Genomic DNA, 18,109 nt, shown 5'->3' on the forward strand with positions numbered 1-18,109 from the left:
TTGCGGCGTTGTGGCTGACCTTAACTACTACGACGTATGCAAGACTAGCTATCTATGTATAAGCCGTGCTAAGTAGGGATTGGATGAGCTGCCTCTATTCTACTCTGTGCGGAGCAGCATGTAGACAGTACAATCCTCTGTTTTCGTCGCGCTGTCAAGCCCTTATCAGCTGCTGATGCTCTCGGCTGGCTGATCAAGGGGTATACCAACCAACATGCGCACCCTCTCTGTATGCAATGCAAGAGCGAATGAGCGGATGCACTCGTATGATGGCAAACACTAGAAAGAGTAAGAATTTTCGCGGGGGCCCACTGTCCAAAAGGGAAAGAGCCTAACGTACGAGCCATACGTATCACACACTCCGTACCAAGGGAAAAGAACGGACTGCCGACTTAGGAAGCCATCTCATTCGCATCCATTCTCCCTCGTCCTCCATATTCCATATCCCACATCCGGGTCCCCCGTTCAGTTTTTCGTCCCGCGTGATCATCCACTCCCCCCACTCTGTTTCTTTACGTCGATGATCCGGGAGGTATTATAAAAAGGCTTCTTTTGTCCGGTCTTCTTTCCAATTTTCCCGACCTCGTTTGACTTCTGTATACACACATTAACTAACATACAGCATCATGACGGTATCTCACCTCTTTAGCAAGTTCAAGACCAACCCGGCTGAACAGGCCGAACACGCCGAGGTGTCGCACTCTGCACCCACCTCCGGTGCTGGTTCGTTGACAGAGAAGCATGCCCATTACGACGACAGCAAGGTGCCCTACTTGACATGGCGGTCATGCATCATGGGACTCATTGCTTCAATGGGTGGTTTCATCTTCGGTTACTCGACTGGTTAGTCTCACCCTCTCTCTCTCTCTCTCTCTCTCTCTCTCTCTCTCTGTGTAGCGTCGTATACTAATGGCAACAGGACAAATCTCTGGCTTCGAGACCATGCATGACTTCCAAGTGCGTTTCGCTCAGCACGACGAATCCGGCTACTACTTCAGCAACGTCCGTTCCGGTTTGATTGTCGGTCTCATGTCCATCGGAACTATGATTGGTGCCCTCGCTGCTAGTCCTCTTGCAGACCGTTTCGGAAGAAAATTGTCCATCACATTCTGGTGCATCATCCACATGGTCGGTATCATCGTGCAGATTGCTACTTCCACCAAGTGGTATCAGGTCGCCGTCGGTCGTCTTGTGGCCGGTCTTGGTGTTGGTGCTCTCTCCAGTCTTGTGCCCATGTATCAGAGTGAATCTGCTCCTCGTCATGTCCGTGGTGCCATGGTCAGTGCCTTCCAGCTTTTCGTCGCCTTCGGTATCTTCGTTGCTGCCTGCATCAACTTTGGCACTGAACGAATTCAATCCACCGCCGCATGGCGTATCACCATGGGTATCGGTTTTGCCTGGCCTTTGATCCTCGGTATTGGTATTCTCTTCTTGCCTGAGTCTCCTCGTTTTGCCTACCGCATGGGTCGCATCGAAGAAGCCAAGCATACTATGACTAAGTTGTATGGTGTTCCCCACAACCACCGTCTCGTCGCCGAAGAAATCGCCGACATGAAGGACAAGCTTGACGAAGAAAAGGCTGCCGGAAAGGCTGGTGTTTTTGAAATCTTCACTGGCCCTCGTATGCTCTACCGCACCCTTCTCGGTATTGGCTTGCAATCTCTTCAGCAGCTCACCGGTGCCAACTTCATCTTCTACTACGGAAACACCATTTTCACTTCTACCGGTCTTAACAACAGCTACGTTACTCAGATGATCATGACTGGTGTCAACTTTGGTGTTACCATTATCGGTCTCTACATTGTCGAGCACTTTGGACGCCGCAAGTCTTTGATTGCCGGTGCCCTCTGGATGTTTGTCTGCTTCATGATCTTCGCCACTGTCGGACACTACTCTCTCGACCGGGCCGATCCTCCCGCTACTCCTAAAGCCGGAACCACCTTGATTGTCTTTACCTGCTTCTTCATTGTTGGTTTCGCAACCACTTGGGGACCTATTGTCTGGGCGATTGTCGGTGAACTCTACCCTGCCCGCTACAGAGCCACCTGCATGGGAATTGCCACCGCCTCCAACTGGACATGGAACTTCTTGATTTCCTTCTTCACACCTTTCATCTCCAGCGCTATCGACTTCCAATACGGTTACGTTTTCGCTTCATGCTCTTTTGCCGCTGCCGTCGTCGTATACTTCTTCGTCTGCGAGACCCAAGGCCGCACTCTCGAGGAAATCGACACCATGTACGTCCAGCACGTCAAGCCATGGAAGAGCTCAAGCTGGGTTCCTCCCGCCAACCTCCGCCGAGCTGCTGAGCAGGAGGAGGCTGAAGCTCCAGTTTCTTCTGTTTAAACTAGTCTAACTTTTTGATGATGGGACCTCGACATGAGTATATTAATCGTGTCTGAGAAAAGTGGCTTGTATTATATTTTATTATATTATATTATGCATTATATTATGCATTTTCATCGTTTGGATTCATGCTTACTGGGAGTCATGATCGTTGCATAGGCGTGGGAATTTATGATATTTTCAATTGATTTTATTTTTTTAAACCAATCATCATATCCAGTGGAGTCAATGACGTAAAGGAATCGGCCACCGGCTTCATCGATGTAGAAATTATTGAGACGGACACAGCCATGAAACTAGAAAATAAGATAGTCTTTGTCTTTCTTTTTCTTTTTTTTTCGGGTTCAGTCCCCCCGATGTATTGGTAAAATGATGGATGGTAGTCACGGAGTCGGTTGGAAGTGATGGAAAGCCGGGTGTTAGGGCTAATCCGGGGGTGGCTGGTTCTCTCTACCAACTACGTAGTTTAAGTTAACATGTATCAAGACCGGTGTATATATTTAATATAGCTAACCTAACTATACACTGTACAATTCTATACTTTCATATAATCTCATATATGTATTGAATCGGGCTATACTAAATTGTAGCTTTTCGCCCTTGATTGCCGCTTCTTTGACGTCAGGCTTGTGCTGCGACGTCAGACCTGGGATATCTGGATGATTATCTGCTTGTTTTGTTTGGGGGTGTGGTGTCGATGTGTGTGATTGTGGAGTATGAGTATATATTATTATATGCATTGATTAATTCTCCGATTCCACATCTCTTTCTTTTTATCGCAGAAACTCGATACAAGAAAGTACACACCGCTAAAACGCCAAGACTTTCCCAATTAGGAAATTATCCAACCATCACACTTCCTGGACCCTGAGTCTCATGAGTGTTTAATCAAAAATGCCCCTCTTGCACCACAGCACAACCCCAACATCACCACCTCCACCACCACTTCTTGAGGACCTCTCGACACGACACACGACACCTCCCCCATCCCCGCCACCAAATCGCGGCACGCCGGACCCCGGCTCGCGCCACCACCACAAGGAAACATGGAGAGCAGTATTCTCCATCGCAACCGCGAAGATCACCCGGAGGAATCTCCACTGCGCGGCAAACAAGCGGCCCTCGCCGAACCGCGGAGAGTGAGACAGGCGGGTGCACGATGCAAGGGACCATATGGGAAACGGCTGGCTGGAAAGGGAGGCGAGGGCGGGAAGTGAGGATAGCGAGAGAAAAAAAAAAAAAAAAAAAAAAGGAAAAACCCCCGGGATCAAGTGGCGAGTATTTCCAAGACGGAGTAAGCCGGCAAGTTTCTATGGTAAGTATCCCTTCTTTGTTCTTTGGGTAACGCGGAGAGTGGTGGTGACGCTGATTGGTTTTGTTTTATGGTTCGGAAATGAAAGTCTTTTTGGTATCTGCCGAGGTATCTCTGGAGTTGAACCATACATAGTTTGGGGCGTGGATGGATGGACGAGTTTCGTTATGGAGATAATGGTGTAGCTTTTCTTATTCCGGAGTACTCATATTATCTATATTGTATTCCTATGTTTGTTTCTTCATTGGATAAGATTGATTGGTTGATTGATTCTTTGGATATCATTGACCTACTCCCGTCATGTTTGTTTGATATACCCCTTTCTGATTCCGCCACTTCTATATTCGCCTTGTGAGCTACGGTCACAATGAAATTCTCTTTATTTATTCAACCTTGATTTCATATCAGTATTATGCAACACCGGTAGACAGATGTGGTAGTATCCATATTAATAAAAGAAGCAACGCCCGACTCCTCGCTCGCCTAGATAGAACGGCCTATACCAATACACAAAGACAATGAAATATTGGCCCAGCTTCAATGAAATTCCTTGCCATGAGGTATGACGAATGAAATGAGAAAAGGAAATATTCTTTGTCGGCAATTCCCTTCCTTTCGTAATGTATGACCTGAGGAAGGTACTCTCCAGCCTGAAAAATTGGCATAAATAGACAGCTCACCACGCAGGAATCCTTCCTCTATTTTCTCTGCTCTCATATACCATGGACGCAGTTGTGTGCTGCTTTTATATTCTTCTCGCTCGTATTCTTTTGTTATATATCTGTACCGACCCTCAGTCCAGCAACTATAGGACCGGAATTTGTTGAGCATGTCTCTTTTGTACCATCCTGTACCCTCTCCATATACCTGTATGCTGAGATTCCATGCCTGTGCACCCATTGTCGACAGCATGGGTTGTATGAACAAGTCCACACTGTGAACCCACATGGCATTGCGTACATAGTTGGGCAGTCCTTTTATATAACGCCTTATTCACTCGAAAAGACATCGAGCCTGGGGGAGCCGACGCCATGCAACAGTCAGGTGACGGGAGTGAATACAACATTTGGGCGGAGTCAGCATCTAATCAAAATAATGAAACGTTATGTGTAGCAGGGCCAAGTTCGCGATGTATCTGGTGGCGAATTTGGTTAGCGTCAGAGGAACTCCATCGGGTCGTCGTGTATCGTTCCCCCATCGTGTTGTCACGGCGATGGCTGCTTACCAGGTCAAGTGGACTGATTATCGCTCTCCTACAATTGGCTCTGCTTCGAGTTCCGCCGCCATGCCTATTGACCAGTCCGTCAATGAATTCCCGGACGCAATGGAGGACGGGGAAATTCGCGACGACACAGTCAAGCTCGTCTCCAAGAGCTTGTTGCATGAGTGTTGGAAAAGAGTCCTGTGATAGTTGTTACGGCGGCCTGTATCACAAGTGAGTTAATTCCATCTCCAACTCCAACTGCTACATTCCTTTCTCTATTTGGAGAGATATCAAGCTAATTTATATTCGAAAAGTATCACTAGCCGTGGTAAGATTGACTGATTCCGTGACTACCGGTCCCAGAAGAATGTGCGCAGAATACTCAGCAAGAGCCATCTCTGACCGACACCACTCGCGGCGCAGAGAACCCTGAAATTAGCTCATAATCTCGGTGGAAGAAATAAGGAGCATGTCCACTTATCGAATTAGAAAGAGTGGTATGACAGCCGCGAAACTGGATGCTACGGCACGAAGAAGGAGCCCGATTACGAGCCATTCGCCTCGAACCAATTATTTGCTAGATAGGCTTGATACTTTCTACTCGCCCGCCTTCTGCCGATATTCCACCCAGGTCCTAACTCATGGCGGCTGTCGGTGATGCAATGCGATTTCGAACACTATTGCATGTGAGTGTTATTGATCGTCCAGTGACCGGTATGTTTACTAACTGATGGCAGGTTATAATAAATGTTGGCTTCGTTGGCTATCTCACACGAATAGTCGTTTCAAGGCCTTTCATGTCTTGCAGATGCCGTTGTAACAAGCCATTTAAAAAGTGCAGATAGATCGAACGAAGAAGAGGACGAAGATATTAAGCGGTCCCTCTGATAACGATGCCTATGTTCTTTTTTCGACAAATCTGCAACTATAGACAAAGTGAGTATATTATCCAAACAAGAGGCGTCTTCCATTTGACAAGGTAGCTAATCCGAGCAACAGGTGAAGAGTCCAAAGATAGAAGTCCCCGGCCAATTCCAGTGTCAAGCGAGACCGATCTTGAAGCAGAATAACCGGGGGGGGGGGGGGGGGGGGGGGGTTTGACGAGCCTTTCGAATGGCTTGAATGGATGGTACCAAATCGAACCACCAGATGAAGTCAAGAAGAATTCGATTTTCTGTAAGATTTAACAACGAAAGCAGAAAGATGAAACGAAAAGACCTGGTGACACAGCTGTCACAGATGGTCAATTGCAGGGTGTGGAGTCTATTGAGAGAGATTATATACAAGTTCAGGTCAGAACTTCCTTTAGATGCCCCGCGATATGATGATACTTGACGCATTGCATTGAAGTCGGATGGAGACAATAAGGAAGAACTACTACCTCAAAACAACAACGACAATTTTCAGGCAATTGTGGCTTGCCATGGGATTTGCAAATCAGGCTGATGGGGTTTTGAGCGCTGGGAGAAGAAGTCGATGGACTTGAATCGGGGCTACCACCAACTACGACAACTCCACGTCGGTTTCTTAGGGAGACTTTTCAGGACTCATTGCCGTATCCACCCCAAGGAAAGCACAGAGAAACAGCCCTTGGAGATGAATAGCCAGGTGGGCAACCATGGGAACAGGAAGCTTCTTGGTATATCACGCGGTGTCCATATTGGCGCGGGTGTCGAGTGATAGCGAGGTGCCTATAGAAGAAATCTGGGGATTTGATGTTATTTGCCCTTTGATTGTAACAGATTGTAAGAGTTAATGGCTTGCAAATAAGCGAAATTGGGTTAGATGTAAGAAGAAAAATATCTCACTTACTGTGATACTACTCGATTGATGGATATCTGTCAGATTCAACCACTCCAAAAGGACGTTAACATAAATTACGGGGAAATCTTGCAAGCCAGCCAAAAATATCTTATGACTAGGTTATGTTACAAATACCCCGTGTCGCTCCGCCAACCGCCATAAACACATGATGAAATCTGATCTGATTGCAACAGAGAAAAGGTAGGATAAGAAGATACAGCTATAGAAATGGAGCGTTCCAAGGTTGTTCCAAACCGGTTATCAATAAACGCTATGTGCTTATGTATCCTTGACTAGATTAGCCCTGGTTTTCGCATGACGGGGTTGACGGTGCGCAGCACATATATATCCAACAAATTTATAATATTGAGATTACTCTCAAATCTAGCAATTAATAGGAGCTGTTATAAGAAGTCCTTGCAAAATAGCCAGATAATCACTAAACCTTGTCAAGAGACTGAAACAAGTGTAACAAACATCTATCTGTGAAGTCAATGGCTGAATCTCAAGATCAACAAAGAGAGTGTAGATAGATACTGAAGAATATTATTAAGTTCTTTGTTCTCCAATTACAAAGTCACTGGACCAACTTTCAATATAGTCTTTGTCATATATTTCACACACCATTATTAACGCTACGCCCCGGGCGTTCCCAGATGGTATGTGTTTAGAGGGCCAGCTTCAATGGAATCTCCTGTCACAAAGACTTTGCTCACCGGTGACTATTCTAGTGCACTGGTCATTCCCTTGTGATGTGAAGAAATACAATCAATCCTAATATATGACGTTATTGTAATATCAAGTCTTTGTTGTATTGTTTCCGAATATTTGGAAATTCACAAGAGACCTACCGTTTTTTCCCTATACAGTACCACCGTTTCATTATCAACATAAAACCATTAGTAAAACATTGAACCCCTCACACTTTTTGGAGAGAATTGCCTCCAGAATCGGACTCGCTCAATCAACCCCGAGGGATATAAAAGACCCTAATCCCCCTCCTCTCGATATTACTTTTTCTCTCCTCGAAGTCAGACAGGCCTGCCTCATATATCACTACGAAGATATGGCGAATATCTTCAAGGATAGGAATCTATCCTCCACCGATCTTATTGTTCTTTTACTTGATACCTATGTAATGTTGACTTGCCTCATCAGCCTTGAGGTGCGAAGAATCAAGCTCCGCCCCAGCTCTGCTGCATGGATCAATCCCATCATTGCTCAAGTCGTGAGATACTATCCAGACAACCCTCTCTGCATTTCCAAGTGCCTCGCCGTTCTTCTCGTCGCAATCTCCAGGGCAAATTGCTTCCATGGCAAGAAGCTGGGGGACTCTTGGATATGGCTTCCCAATTACCTTCCTCGATATTTCCTGCGGTTATATATGAAGCCACCAATATACATTCCAGTATATCCATGTCGCATATCAAACCAACGGACCATCAAGCATTCAAGTATCTAGATGCAGGCCTGTCTCAAATATAGATCCCTGTTTTCACGCGATGCATCGTTCGAGCGTGACGGAACCAAGTTGAAGCAGAATCGTGCTCAAACATAGAGGACAGGCGAAAGTGAGTGTTTCGTGGAATGTTTTGTCTTTCGCTTTCCACACCAACTATGACCTTAGAACTTGCTGACAACGGACATCATCCGCAGTATTTTGAACGCTCTCTGTTTACGAGAAGCACCCATTGTCCCTGCTCCCATCCGGGTCCAGCACCAGCACCACAAATTATTGGTTCGGCTGCCAAACCATTTCGAATTCACGCTAGCAATTCCCGGTGATTGTGAACTGATGGTATCAACCAAAAAAAAAAAAAAGGAATTTGAACTGAGTCGCTGTGCGAGACTGTATTCAAGGGTTACGAACTTGTTGCGGTCGACCGTTCCGCGTCACTGTACGTGTATGTCTTGGATATTGTCAATTCTAAGATTAGTAGTCGACGACTTGAAATATGACTGAAACATTATCATCATGGATATGATAGAGGACAGTGGAGATTACCTCCAATCGCCATCTGCCTCATCATCTCCATCCTGCTTTCGATGGGCCTAGATGCTATGGCCTCCCTTTTGGAGAAGGTCAGGGGTTATTGACCGCTCTTCAGGATGACGGCGAATGAAGTTTTCCTAAACAACAGAAAGCTAAATCAAGAAGCACAGTACGCATGCGCTATTCGCGTTTCAGGCAGCAAATGGAAGGCTCAAATGGATAGACTCTCGAAGTCCCGCAAGAGGTGGACAGCTACCCTGTGCACATTCATGGTGTAGTCAATTATTGTCCTCACTACTGAAATGTTATACTTCAATGGTCCGCCGTGGTCAACAGTGTGGTATTGTTGACACAGATGTTGTATATATTTATACAACAAGATATGATTTCGGTATTAGAAAGAAGTCCAAAGCGCATTAAGGATCAAGTTAGACGACAGTGGCGAGGAAACTGGCACAGATGAGCATTTGCCTTGCCTGGAATCCAGGTTTCCCAATCCGTGATGAGGCACTCATATGGACGTGCGAAATGGTGAGATCCATGTGCAGGAGCGAGAGAAGACTACATGTCTTTCTGCAATCAGTTCTAACACACTATGCGCCATGCCTCGTATTGTGGCTCGAAGGTCTATTTATATTGCATCATTTGAACAATTTAAGGTGAAGTTCGAAGGTTCAATATATCCAAGAGAAGCAAGACTACGTCTCTTCCCGTATAAAAATTATCTTGAACGTCTTGCACCTCCATAGCCGTCGTTGATGGGCTAGCCATTCGAGACTCTTGTCGATATCGACACCAGGGTGAAATATCTTGAGGAGATGTATAAGACTACATCTCTTCCTGTATACCATCTTCTGTGATACTCTCTACAGGGTAGGATCCAGGTAGTGACAACACAGGAGACATTTAACGCGATTATTCAACAGCTGCGTAGAGAGAATATCGACGCAGCCACCGACCACCCTGAGCGCGAGAACTTCGAAACCGACCCAGCCTACGAGGCAGCGTGTGCTGAATGGAACATATCGCTCCTTCATGGCCCGTGAAAACCTACAACCGAGCGCTTCAGTCGGTCTTTTCCCAACAAACCGAGTAAACCGAGCCTGGTGTACCCCCTGACAGGGTCCAAATTCCGCTGAACCAACGAAAACTTGCTGCCGACATCGAAGCATGTCTCACACGACGAACCTACAGCCCTATCTACGTTGGTGACCATGAGCCTGACGACACGCAGAAACATATTGGCTGTGGAACCGAACAAAAGGCGAGCGAGAAACCATCCAGCTTGAGTTCGCAAGATTTACAAACGATCATCTGACAGCTTCTGAGCGCTGTATTTCTTGCCAAAGTCCGTGCTTGGAATAACTCTGGCATCAAACCGTAAAACTGACGAGGTCAGGTTTGAAGTTTTTTGCCCCGGTCAGGTGCGGACCAGTTGATTGCCATGATTCTGAACCATGATCAAGAAACCTATTGAGGCTCGCAGGGTGACTTGCTCCATTCGGCGCGGAACATGTTGCTTCTTCACAAAGACTGGACATGCCATCCGCGACTGCCTTATTGGCCTAGAGTCGACCGAGAGCGAGCTCATATTTGGCGACGCGGTGATTGATATCCAGACGATCTTTCTGCTGGGTATGGCCACCGGCTGAAAGAAGGTCGCGGAGGACTTCATGTTCGGTACAAAATAATCACCACAATGAAATATCGCAAGTGCACATGCAGTATTTTTTTTTAGCAACAACGATGATTAGAAAAGGATTTCGCGGGACGGTGACCTCTATATCAAACATCTGACTGAAATGATTATCTTTCATCAACATCTAGTCCAGCAGGAAGAAGCAGTCGGAGGACCTCCGAGCCAGATTCGGGGAGCGGAACATGTATTTCTGAAGAGTACTAGTAGCTGATATTTGGATAGATAAACTCAGTTCATATACCTGCACTGTCTTAACTAAACAATCATGACATTTTATAGAAACACATAAAAAAACAAAACCAGTCCCTCACAAACCACAAACGCCGTCCATTACTACTGTAATAAAACCCCCATTTTGATATGTATAGATAGAACCCAAGACAGAGAAGAGATTAACGACGTTGCGTCTTTCCCATTCCTCTCTTTCCAGAAAACAAATGCTTCGCCAACGACACTGTCTGGTGACGATCGGCCTCACCCTGGCGGGCCATACGGTTCATCTTCTTCTGTCCCAACTTGGTTAATCTCTCTGCCTTGCTGCGCGATGTTGTGTCTGTGACACCGTCTGTCAATCTGTTCGTGGCTGCTTGGCTGCGAGCACGGCTCTTGGCGCGCGCAATTGCGTCGCGAGGGTTGGATGCGGAGTCAACGTCCATTGCATCGTTGTCGGCACCATTATTATCGCCGTCGCGAGTCAATGCGCGGCCACGAGAAGGTTGTGACTGACTCTGGGCGCGGGTGACGGCGTCAAAGGTATCGTATCCAGCGTTATCGAGCGCCTTCTCCATCTCAGAAAGTCTCTTGGCCTTGGCGCTGCGAGGGATAGCAGCTCTGTTCTTGAGCGACTTCCTCAAACGGGCCTCGTTCTTCATTAATACTCGCTTCTCGCGGATGAGGTCTGCCTTCATACGGATTTCGGCATCTTCGGCCTCTTCAACGCTGTCGTCAGAGTCGTAGAAGCCCTCTGCTTCGAGTTTCTCTTCTTCTGCCTCTAGAGCAGCCAATTTGGCTTCAATATCAGGGTCAACGTAGTCGTAAATATTCTTGCCGTTCCAGATTTCAGGAATCTTGTCGTATTTCCATTCGTCGTTGGCGAGAGTGTAGTTCTTCTGCAGATCGACGCTGTATACACCGGCGCCACCGTTCTCTTCTTCGATATCGCGCTCGAGTTTTCGGCGGTTGGGGTCTTCCTTGTCGTATTTCTGGAGGTTCTTGACGGCATCTGGAATGAAAGACTCGCGAACACCACCAATAGGCTGTGCAACGTGAATACGCGCGAGAACTTCGCCGAGACGTCCACTGGGGTTTCCGCTGCTGTTAGTACCGGCCTTGAGTTTCTGGGAAACTCTCTCCGCAATGAGCTTGTCGCAGGCGGCGTTCTTGACATTGGTAACACCTTCGGTGGTAGTGCAAGAAAGCTGAAGCATCTCGACATTACTCTGGTTCAACATGCTATCCAGCAACTCCTTAGTCTCCGGGTCCAAATCCTCAGGACGCTTGACGTCAATCTTGTTAACAACAACAAAGACAAGCTTGTTCGCAAACAATGGCTTGATGCTGTTGAACAACTTGACCTGGTCAACGACAGAGTAACCGCACTGTTCAGACAAGTCCATGAAGTACAAAATCGCCGATCGCAAATGCGCAATAGCCGTAATCGATTGCATTTCAATCGTGTTCATCTCTTCAAGGGGATGATCCAGAATACCAGGAGTATCGATCGCCTGGAATCGCAAATACTTATAATCAAAATGTCCGACGAACAAACTCTTCGTCGTGAACGCATAAGGCTGCACATCAACATCGGCGCGAGTAATACTGCGCAAAAAGCTGGATTTTCCAACATTGGGGTATCCGCAAATCAACAATGTGCGGGTATTGGGGTCAATGGACGGCAAACGACCCAAATGCTGTCGGACTTGCTCAAGATACAACAGAGGATCCTTGAGACGTCTGCAGATAGTGGCCATGCGACCAAGAGCGGCCCGCTTGAGTTGTTTGCATTGGAAGAGCGATTGGGCGTATTTGATGAGTCGGACATAATCGCGAGCGACAGTTTCTATGAGATGTTTGGCGGTCGAGATTTGGCCGAGGGCGATTCGGAAGTGGTCTGCATCGTACAATGTGTTCATCAAATCCTTGTCTGTGACAATGTCAGTAAATGGGTTGATATTCAAGCGAATGAAAGGATTCGTACGGAAAGGATGAATATCCTGCAGACGAGGAAAGCCATCGAGGATAGCCTGAAACTTTTCGCAAAAGGTCTCCGATGTAAATTTGACCTTTCTCGTATAAAATGCTTTTCAATCGTCAGTTATTGCCGCCTTTGATTACAAAAAATATTCCCATCGAAAAAAAATACCTCTAATACGACTAATCTGAAATCCAGCACGAATAACAGTCGGAAGCCGTCTCTGTGTGCGACTAAGGACGATATCGAGGAACTCCTGCTGGGTCGGCACAGGAGCAATCTAGCGAAAAAATCAGCATCTGAAAATTTTTCCTTGCCGACAGGAAGAATTGACGTACCTCCTTCCATGTAGTCTTCATGATGGGCAAAGGACGAGGGTCTGGTGAAACAGTCTGTCCAAGCCTGTGTTGACTGATGATGGTCTAGATAAAGCGAGGAAAGAAAAAAAAAATATTCATATCAAAATTCTAATCGATTGGGTCGAAAGCGGGACACTTTGTCTGTAAAGGGAAGGTTTTCACGAGGCGGTGAGCGAGTGTGTGCGGCAGTTGCAGCCGAGCAGAATATTTCTTAGACGAGGATCATCCCCGGATCAGACACCCAAGACCTTTTCATGACTCTGTAACGGTGTAACTGGACAATCATTGATGGACGATAGTACGCCGATCAGAAAGTTATGCTCTGTAGTTGATGACCTTTGCTGTACAGCGACATGTGATTGTATACACGGCTTGAGGTGTCTCCGTATAGGTACCTAGGCACGAAGAACGTCATTTTGAAAGACTTTACAGACGAACAGAAAAGACACAGACAAGAAACATTCATAACCTCAGAGCTACCTAGGTATCAACCCTATTGTACAAATGTATCACCCCAACCAAAACAATGCATAGATCCTCTCACCACTCCATGCCATTCATGCAGCACACCACCAGGACCCAAACCAGATAAAGCAGTAATGACCAATCAAGTCGAATATTTCAAGTAACTCAAAACGCCGCATCCTTTTTCTCCGAGCATTAAGACCAAAATGTAAATAAAGACTTCTTTTGAGTGAAATGCCCCTCCAGATGTCAAACCGATTTTCTTAGTTGTCGGTATCTTTCAGCTTATTCGTCGACCTGGTCTTTGGGGAATTCAAGGACCTAGACCCCAAACACAATTAGCAACAGGTTTCATTCTCGAGGCGGAAAGGGCTGTTTACCATATCGAACCAGCCACCGCCACCAAACGTGCAAGCACTCGGTCCACAATTCTCGAACCCAAGTGCCTCATAAAACGGTACCATATGGTCATGCGCAAGAAGTGCAACACGGTCCGCAATCTGTGCTTCCTTGATGCGCTGAATATACGACTTCATCAACGTCGAGCCAACCCGCTTCCTCTGGTGTTCTGCCTTGACGGCAAGCGAATGCAATGCTACCGTGGTGCCTTGATCTTCATGCCCGACATAGTTCTTCTCTTCGGCGTCTGGAAGACTGCGCTTTCTGGTTTGCCAATCTTCGGGAACCCCCATCGATTCCTCCGTGACTCGTGACGATGATGTGCGAGTTGCAATGACGTGTGCGATCAATTCCGGTCGAGGTTTGGCTTCGCCTTGATCGAGGATCGGTAACGAGAATATTCCCAAACTTAACTCAGGACATTTTGTGAGACGATACATGAACTGTGCGTATCACAATGTCAGTACCACGATTCATCAGAAGCGTCATGCCCAAGACTCACCTTATCCCTTGAAGCCCGCTCATGTTCTGGAAACACTTCTTCTACCGTCACGCAATCCTCCACATTATCCACCGTCAAAACGCTCGTGAAAGGATAAAGCTCATCTAACGCCGTGCGCGACCTTCCTTGCGACGGTCGGCGGAATAGATATGAATAATCGGGAGCATCGTCATGATCGACCGCGACATAATCTTCCGCTCCTTCGTCTTCGTCCTCTTCATCGTCGTCGTCTCCGTGCGGGTTGAATGACATATAACCACCTACTGGTCCGGGAATGATGCCGGCGCTGTTCAGGATTCGGGATAATTCGCTAGCGGTTGAGGCGCTCATGATATTCTCGTCGGCATCGGCGAGTCCGTTTTCAGCAGTCGGGGATGCCATGTTTTCCGCCATTTTTCTGTTGAAGTCGTTCGACGGGTAATTGCAAGGGTGCGATGAGAGGCTGAGCTAGGTAATGAGTAGATAAAGTCGCAATCTGAATATGTGTACCGCGTTGCAAAGACAATTAGTTCCTTCGGACGAGCCGAAGCAGATCCTGCAAGATACACAAACTCGGCGCAATCTGAGCTTGGACCCCGCTGTACCTACGTATCGATACCGGTACAGCAAGGGAAAAAAAATCGAATGGTAGGAAATTATTTCCCGCGCCCCTCAAAACGTACGTTCGAGGGCGAATTGTGAAATAAAATGAAATCCAGCTGATCTAGATAATAAATGCAGGCCAGATCTGAATGAAGCTTTCAAATAAAAGCTCGAGAAAAGACAGAAAAAAGAGGAAGATCTGGTGACGGGAACGTAATATTACGTGTATTGAGCAGGTAATAACATCTACGAGACATACAAAACGTGGACCAATTCCGTAATTGGTGACCCCGCGATGAGGCTGAACCGTGTTTCCAATCCTCGAGTCCTCATCGCCATGGTTTCGATCGTCGAGCGTCAAATATTACATTATTAGATCTGTGATTAACCCACTCAAAGTTGACAGCGGTGTTTGGACCTCGGTTCCTATGGTTCCAACGTACACTGCTACTAGGCAATACAAAATAAATCCCCTGGCCGGGATGTTATGCGACTCTTACATACTTCTAGTTGGATAACCGCTAGGTATACACATCACCAAATTAATATGACGGCTCGACCTAAACCTGGCCCGTCCCCCGCAATCGCAAAGGGCCATCGATATCTCCATCCAGACGGATAACGACGGCGACCTTGGATGGCGCCGGCAATGAGAAGAGTCAGTATAGATGGACCTGTCTATACACCATGGTACACCCATAGTCGGATGCTGTGAAACATCCAACGCATGTATGTAAGACGTCGGTCTGCATAAGCTCACGTCAAGTCTAGTACTTGCCCGTTTCATCGGCTCATCTGCTGCTCGGATCATCTGCTCTGGACATCCTGAATGGACGAAAGATGGAACATTTCTAGAAGCTCTTAGCAGAGTTTATTAAAAAGAAAAGGGCTTACTTGCATACCGGTAGCCGTCAATCCGTCAAGACCTGTCAGGTCTTCGATGGCTCCCATCATGTGAATGAAGGCGCCTGCATGTAATTTGTGTTTATTGGCTGGGCTGCCAGCGTGCTGAGAGACTTATCAGATGTTCTATCTATTTTGCATGAGCGTTGTGTTGCTTGCATGCTTATCGGACTAAGTGGATGATGATGGAGAACCCCGGACTTTGGACACCGGCTTCATTCATCGTGGACTGATTCGTTGGTAAACATAGACAACCTGAACTGCGTACTTAGTATGAGTGAATTAATTCTTTTTCGATTTGATTGGCGTTCAATGGCAAATATTCTGCCACCAGAATAAATACTACATAAGAGAAAGAGTTGGAGGAAGTCTTATCGCGCCGCCAGACGCACCTCACCGTATCCGGAACTGTTCTCCACACTTTATTGAGCTGCTCTTCTGCTCTCTCCATCCTACAACACCTCTCCTCACCAACCACCACCGTCTCCCATCCCCCGTTGTTCATGGGGTTTCTGTCTATTTCTTGGAGCGCCGTTCCTTGCACAGCCCAGACCTGAGTCTGCTGGCCTTATTACGCGCTATTAAATATCCCTTTCGGACCTCTTGCTTCTAGCGTCGACGCTAGTGACGTGACTACCTCTGAAGTCTGTCAAGTTCGAGCTCGTTCTTCGCTGACTTACTATGTCTATGGGGTTATAACTGCTCGCCAGAATCCCCTCTGTCTGCCTATTCACTTGTTACAGCTGAGCCTGTGATTTTTTTTTTTTTTCTTTTGGTCGCTTCGTGCTCGATCCAGCCATTTTGTCATCAGACAACCCCGCCATCATCGTCGTTCATCTTCCACCGTTTCGTTTCCCGTCATATCTGCTACCTGTCAAAACAAGAGTGAACTGAATAAGGGATTCTATTCTATCTATCAAGATGTGAGTTAAACCTTTCCCGCATACTCTGAAATAGTACTAACAAAGCTAGGCGCATTGCCGTGAGCGTCATCAAGCCCGACGGGTCGGACGCCGACATCATATCCCTCGATGTAGCGGGTGACATGACACTCGAAGTCCTCAAAGCCGTCATCGAAAGCGACTCCAACATACCTCCGTCCGCACAGCGATTAGTCTACAACAATCAACTACTCAGCAACGATGCCCAAACACTGGAACAAGTGGGGATACTAGAAGGAGACATGCTGCTGGTGCACGTTGGAGGGGGTCGTCCTCAGCCTACATCACGAAGTCTAGGTGGTCCCTCCGCCAGTTCGCAAGCACTACAACGGCAGCAGCAGTTACAACAGCAACAACAACAACAACAACCACTATTCGATACCGAGACACTCCGCTTGAACTTACTGGGTGATCCGCGAGTTATGGAGACCGTGCGTCGGCAGAACCCAGAGTTGGCCGCTGCTGCGGAAGACCCCCGACGATTCCAGGAAGTGCTGCTTTCTCAGAAGCGGAGAGAGCAGGAATTGGAACGCCAGAAGGAGGCAAAAATTGCAGCTCTTAACGCCGATCCGTTCAATATAGATGCGCAGCGAGAAATCGAGGAGATTATTCGACAGCAGGCTGTCACAGAAAACTTGCACAATGCTATGGAGCATCATCCAGAGTGTACGTCCCTTTTTTTTTATTTGTCTAGCGCTTTGATTAACAAATCGCAGCGTTCGGCCGAGTAACTATGCTCTACATTCCAGTTGAAGTCAACGGAAAACCCATCAAAGCTTTTGTCGACTCCGGCGCTCAAGTCACGATCATGTCTCCTGAATGTGCAGCAGCTTGCAATATCATGCGTCTCGTCGATCAGCGCTATGGAGGTATCGCCAAAGGAGTGGGAACAGCCAAGATCATCGGACGTGTACATTCGGCGCAGTTGAAGATTGGATCTATGTTCCTGCCTTGCTCTTTTACCGTCATGGAAGGAAAACACATCGACTTGCTCTTGGGTCTTGACATGCTCAGGCGCCATCAAGCCTGTATCGACCTGGGGCGAGGCGCACTAGTCATCCAAGACCAAGCAGTACCGTTCCTAGGAGAGGCCGAAATTCCGAAAGAATTTCAGGACGAATTCGAAGACGAACCAGTCATTCGTGGAGCAGACGGTGCCGAGATCGGCGCACGCTCCGGCGCAGTCACACATCAGGCTGAGAAGCCGCCTGCTCAGCAGGCCGCACAACCTCAAACTCGGACATTAGGAGGAGCATCACAACCATCAACCTCGTCACGCTGGTCAGCAAGCTCGATAAACAAGATTACAGAATTGGGATTCAGTCGCGAGCAAGCTATATCTGGTTTGGATGCCAGTAACGGCAACGTAGACCAAGCCATTAATTTCCTGCTTGGAGGTTGAGTGTATGT

General features: G+C 47.2%; 4 protein-coding genes across 4 annotated transcripts; 2 read left to right on the forward strand and 2 right to left on the reverse strand.

Moving 5' to 3' along the window:
- Window positions 1-626: 626 nt before the first annotated feature.
- On the forward strand, window positions 627-2,346 carry EYB26_003649 (uncharacterized protein; the record flags this gene model as incomplete). Its single annotated transcript, XM_054262943.1, has 2 exons — window positions 627-843; window positions 920-2,346. The coding sequence occupies 2 exons, from the start codon at window positions 627-629 to the stop codon at window positions 2,344-2,346; spliced, it is 1,644 nt and encodes a 547-aa protein (XP_054118918.1).
- Window positions 2,347-4,787: 2,441 nt separating this feature from the next.
- Window positions 4,788-5,066, forward strand: EYB26_003650 (uncharacterized protein; the record flags this gene model as incomplete). The annotated part of the gene is made up of 1 exon (XM_054262944.1): window positions 4,788-5,066. One exon carries the CDS (start codon window positions 4,788-4,790, stop codon window positions 5,064-5,066), a length of 279 nt encoding a protein of 92 aa, XP_054118919.1.
- A 5,683-nt stretch (window positions 5,067-10,749) lies between these two features.
- EYB26_003651 (uncharacterized protein) lies at window positions 10,750-12,907 on the reverse strand (the record flags this gene model as incomplete). Its single annotated transcript, XM_054262945.1, has 4 exons — window positions 10,750-12,500; window positions 12,555-12,656; window positions 12,720-12,828; window positions 12,887-12,907. The coding sequence occupies 4 exons, from the start codon at window positions 12,905-12,907 to the stop codon at window positions 10,750-10,752; spliced, it is 1,983 nt and encodes a 660-aa protein (XP_054118920.1).
- A 750-nt stretch (window positions 12,908-13,657) lies between these two features.
- Window positions 13,658-14,666, reverse strand: EYB26_003652 (uncharacterized protein; the record flags this gene model as incomplete). Its single annotated transcript, XM_054262946.1, has 3 exons — window positions 13,658-13,693; window positions 13,753-14,214; window positions 14,274-14,666. The coding sequence occupies 3 exons, from the start codon at window positions 14,664-14,666 to the stop codon at window positions 13,658-13,660; spliced, it is 891 nt and encodes a 296-aa protein (XP_054118921.1).
- Window positions 14,667-18,109: the final 3,443 nt, after the last annotated feature.

The sequence above is a fragment of the Talaromyces marneffei genome, chromosome 2, assembly GCF_009556855.1.
Source record: "Talaromyces marneffei chromosome 2, complete sequence".
NCBI lineage: Eukaryota > Fungi > Ascomycota > Eurotiomycetes > Eurotiales > Trichocomaceae > Talaromyces > Talaromyces marneffei.